The sequence below is a fragment of the Cebus imitator genome, unplaced genomic scaffold, assembly GCF_001604975.1.
Source record: "Cebus imitator isolate Cc_AM_T3 unplaced genomic scaffold, Cebus_imitator-1.0 Scaffold179, whole genome shotgun sequence".
Lineage (NCBI taxonomy): Eukaryota > Metazoa > Chordata > Mammalia > Primates > Cebidae > Cebus > Cebus imitator.
The window spans coordinates 1,826,262-1,831,145 of NW_016107494.1; the positions used below are offsets into that span (position 1 = coordinate 1,826,262).

Below are 4,884 nucleotides of genomic sequence, written 5' to 3' on the forward strand. Positions count from 1 at the left end.
AGCCACTGTGCCTGGCCCAGATTTTTTTTTTTTTTTTTTTTTTTTAAATAGAGACAAGGTTTCACTGTATTTCTCAGGCTGGTCTTGGACTCCTGGGCTCAAGTGATTCTCCCACCTTGGCCTCCTAAAGTGCTGGGATTACAGGCATGAGCCACTGTGCCTGGCCAAACTTTCAAATTTATGTGCACCTTAATTATAAGCACTTTAGGAACACAGAACCCCCTTTTATTTAGAAAGTTATAAATTTTCAGGGAGTATGATAAATATTTCCTTTCTAATTTCACATAGGCGAACAGTTGTCTCCAAACGTGGTGTTGCCATCAGTGATTCCACCAAGAGGAGGGGAATGGCAGATTCACCGGAGTCAACCCCCTTGCCTTCCCTAGAAGATCGCCTGGCCAAACTCTGTCCTTCTAAGGAGCTCTTTGAATATTATCAAAAGAAGATGGCTGAGTGTGAGGCAGAAAATGAGGACTTATTGAAGAAACTGGAACTCTACAAAGAAACTTGTGAAGTACAGGTAAAGAGACAATGCACACGTTTTTGAACTCTGATGAAGTCTTCATTAATTAGAGATGCTATAGAGATACCAGCTTGTATCATAAGCAGATGTTTTATAAAACTATTCCCTTTTTATTCCCCAGCCCAGCTACCTGCCCTTCAGGCCCTCCTTGGATCATAACCCCCAAAACTGCTCTTCTTCTAAAATCTTAAATTCTGATATCTTCATATTTCCTATACTTGTAATTCTTTCATCTTATACCTGACTAGTCCTTAACTTCTTTGTTACCTTCATAGCTTCCTGACTTTTCGGTTTTCTAAGTGCCACATACAGCTCTGGCATCATGTCCTTCAAACCTAAACCCCATGATACTTTACTTTGGTAGTAACTGCACTGCCTGTAAATGACCTCTTGCTCAATTAATTCTTTTGCTCCACCTGTATAGCAAAAACGTAGCTGTGGGATCATCTAGTTTTCTGCCACCCTTTCTCCTATAGCAGGATTTTTTGACCTCAGCATTATTGACATTTTGGCCTGAATGATTCTTTGTTGTGAGGGGTTGTCCTGTGCATGACAGGATGTTTAGCAGCATCCCTGGCCTCTACCCACTAGATGCCAGTAGCACAACACCCCCAGCTGCGACAATCAAGGCTTGGCATAGTGGCTCACGCCTGTAATCTCTACACTGTGGGAGGCCAAGGCGGGTGGATCACGAGGTCAAGAGATCGAGACCATCCTGGCCAACATGGTGAAACCCCCTCTCTACTAAAACTGTAAAAATTAGCCTGGCGTGGTGGCATGCACCTGTAGTCCCAGCTACTTGGGAGGCTGAGGTGGAAGGATCACTTGAGCCTGGGAGGCAGAGGTTGTAGTGAGCCGAGACTGCGCCACTGCACTCCAGCCTGGCGACAGAGCAAGACTCTGTCTCAAAAAAAAAAAAAAAAATCTCCAGACATTGCCAGATATTTCTGGAATGGGTGTATGTATGTGCAAAGTCACTCCTGATCTAGAACACTATTGTAGAACGGTCACAAAACAATCAGTATGTAAACAAATTCAGCTGTACCCTCAACCACTATATAACAGTTTTCTTTGTGTTCCATACTGGGTTTCCTCTCCTTCCACATCTGTGTCATACCCTCACCTCCAGCCTGCAACCTCTTCTTAGTGCTCCTCTCTCAGCATCCTTCCTGCTCGTCTACACACAGTTAGTCCCTCCATATCCATCTTCTTTCCCTTCTTTTTTCTTTGTTTGGTTTTTGTTTGTTTGGTTTTTTGCTTTTTGAGACAGGGTCTTGTCACCCAGGCTGGAGGGCAGTGGCACAATCATGGCTCACTGCAGCCTTTAAATTCTGGGTGCACGTGATCCTCCTGCACTCAGCCTCCCCAGCAGCTGGGACTACAGGCACACGCCACCATGCCCCGCTAATTTTAAAAAAAATTGTTGTAGAGGCTGGGCGCAGTGGCTCATGCCTGTAATCCCAGCACTTTGGGAGGCTGAGGTGGGCGCATCATGAGGTCAGGAGATTAGACCATCCTGGCTAACATGGTGAAACCCCGTCTCTACTAAAAATAGAAAAAAATTAGCCAGGCATGGTGGCGGATGCCTGTGGTCCCAGCTACTCAGGAGGCTGAGGCCAGAGAATTGCTTGAACCTGGGAGGCAGAGGTTGCAGTGAGCTGAGATCACGCCACTGCACTCCAGCCTGGGTGACAGATTGAAACCCTGTCTCAAAAAAAGAAATGTGTTGTAGAGACGTGATCTCCCTGTGTTGCCCAGGCTGGTCTTGAACCCGTGGGCTCAAGCAATCCTCCCACCTCAGCCTAACAAGGTGCTGGGATTGCAGGTGTTAGCCACAGTGCCTGGCCTGTAGTCACCTTTCTGACCATCTTCTTATTGCTTCAGGAACAAGGCATCTTTGCCTATTTGAGCTGGATTTATCCCATGCCTACTGTAGCCCTCATCCCTTTTTCCTCCTGAGAAACCCTGCTCCATCATTTTTCTCCACTTACTGTTGTATTTTTAATTTCTTTCTTGACGTTAGCTTTTTCTTCTCAGTATATAAACATACTCAAGTTTTTTCCAACTTAAAAGAAAAATTAAAAACTGTTCCTTCATTGTGCTTCTCTCTCTAGCTACTCTTTTTATATAAATGACTCTTTCTTTTCCCAGTCACACTTCCAGAATCAGTTAACTTTCCCATTCACTGAATGGGAAATTTCTCAACTGTAGTTTCGTCTCTGTCCTCGCCATGCCCCTAAAACTGTGCCTTCTGTGGTGTCCAGGTACCTCTTTGCCAAACTGATCTCTTCTTTTTTTGCCCTTTGCAGGGTTTGTCACTTTTGACCTCTCCTTTTCTAAAACTTTCTTCCTTTCTTGATTTCTTTTTTTTTTTTGAGACGGAGTTTCGCTCTTGTTACCCAGGCTGGAGTGCAATGGCGCGATCTCGGCTCACCGCAACCTCCGCCTCCTGGGTTCAGGCAATTCTCCTGCCTCAGCCTCCTGAGTAGCTGGGATTACAGGCACACGCCACCATGCCCAGCTCATTTTTTGTGGTTTTAGTAGAGACGGGGTTTCACCAGGTTGACCAGGATGGTGTCGATCTGTTGACCTCGTGATCCACCCGCCTCGGCCTCCCAAAGTGCTGGGATTACAGGCGTGAGCCACCGCGCCCGGCCCTTTCTTGATTTCTGTGTCATTTTTCTTTCATGATTTCTATCTAACCTCTCTGGTCAGCTCATCTCCGTGTCCATGAACAACTCTCCTTCCTTACTCAGAGTTCTTCCAGATTCGACTGTAAATGATCTTGTATATTACACTACTCCATATGTGATGATGACTGTTAAATCACTAACCCTGACTCACTTTTCTTCTGAGCTTCCTTTCTCTACCCCCTTCCCCACCCACACATGTACTGCCACCATTTCACCTCCCTTCATTCCTCATTCTGTAACTTTTTCTTTATTTTTTGTCTTGGTAAGTGGCATCATTGCCTCCGGTTCTGCCAAGCCCCCTACACTGAAATCATTTGGCAAGTCCTATTGATACTGCTTTCTAAATATTACTTAATCCATTCCCACACCTACATCACTCTTGCCACGAAGCTCATGCACCCTCTAGAATTGCTTTTAAACTGAGACAGTATCTTCCTTGCCAGTACCTGCTCTGGCCTCTTACATCCCCAGTTGGCCTCACACTTTTCACTCTAGCAGTACTGAAATATTTGTAGTTGTCCAAATTTATTAGGCTTTTTTTTGGACATTTACTTGTCATTTTTGTCACATTATGTATGTATACAATGAACTACATTGTAGTTCATTCCATTTGGGCTCCTGAATAGCCTCAGGATGGGGGCTGGTTGCCAGATAACAGTGATGCAGCATCTCTAATATATTTACTGGGACTCAGGGTGAACCACCATGCCTAGCCTAATTTTTTTTTTTGCAGATTCTACAAAAAAAGTGTTTCCAACCTTGTAAGTACCACTGTGGACCTGTATGCTGTCCCTTTCTCCAAATCAGTTGTTAATATTTACTTGTCATTTTTATCACGCTATGTATGTATCTGTGGACTTCTGGGTTTTTTGTTTTTTGAGTCAAGGTCTTGCTCTGTTGCCCAAGCAGCAGTACAGTGGTGCAGTCATAGCTCACTGCAGCCTCAAAGTCCTGAACTCAAGCAATCCTCCTGCCTCAGCCTCACAAGTAGCTGGGACTACAGGCGTGTACTACCATGCCAGCTATTTATTTATTTATTTACTTATTTACTTACTTATTTATTTAGAGACAGAGTCTAGCTCTGTCACCAGGGTGAAGTTCAGTGGTGCAATGTCAGCTTACTGCAACCTCCGCCTCCTAGATTCAAGCAATTCTCCTGCCTCAGCCTCCTGAGTAGCTGGGATTACAGGCACATGCTGCCACGCCCAGCTACTTTTTGTAGTTTTAGTAGAGACGGGTTTCACCTTATTGGCCAGGATGGTCTTAGTTTGTGACCTCGTGATCTGCCCACCTCGGCCTCCCAAAGTGCTGGGATTACAGGCGTGAACCACCACACCTGGCTTGCTTATTTAATTATTTATTTATTTTGAGACAAAGTGTTGCTCTTGTCACCCAAGCTGGAGTGCAATGGTGTGATGTCAGCGCACTGCAACCTCTGCCTACCGGGTTCAGGCAATTCTCCTGCCTCAGCCTCCTGAGTAGCTGTGATTATAGGTGCCCACCACCACACTGAGCCAATTTTTGTATTTTTAGTAGAGACTGGATTTCACCATGTCGGCCAGGCTGGTCTCCAACTCCTGACCTCAGATGGCCCACCCACCTTGGCTTCCCAAGGTGCTGGGATTACAGGTGTGAGCCACTGTGCCTGGCCCAGATTTTTTTTTTTTT

General features: G+C 45.3%; 1 protein-coding gene across 3 annotated transcripts in view; it reads left to right on the forward strand.

Annotated features, from left to right (window-relative positions):
* The window catches only part of CCDC77 (coiled-coil domain containing 77), a 40,275-nt gene that overhangs the window by 10,693 nt on the left and 24,698 nt on the right, over positions 1–4,884 (forward strand). For all 3 annotated transcript variants that reach the window (XM_017545410.2, XM_017545412.2, XM_017545411.2), the window contains one exon: positions 289–520. In XM_017545410.2, the coding sequence (XP_017400899.1) occupies positions 289–520 (232 nt within the window). The remainder of the gene's footprint in view (positions 1–288; positions 521–4,884) is intronic.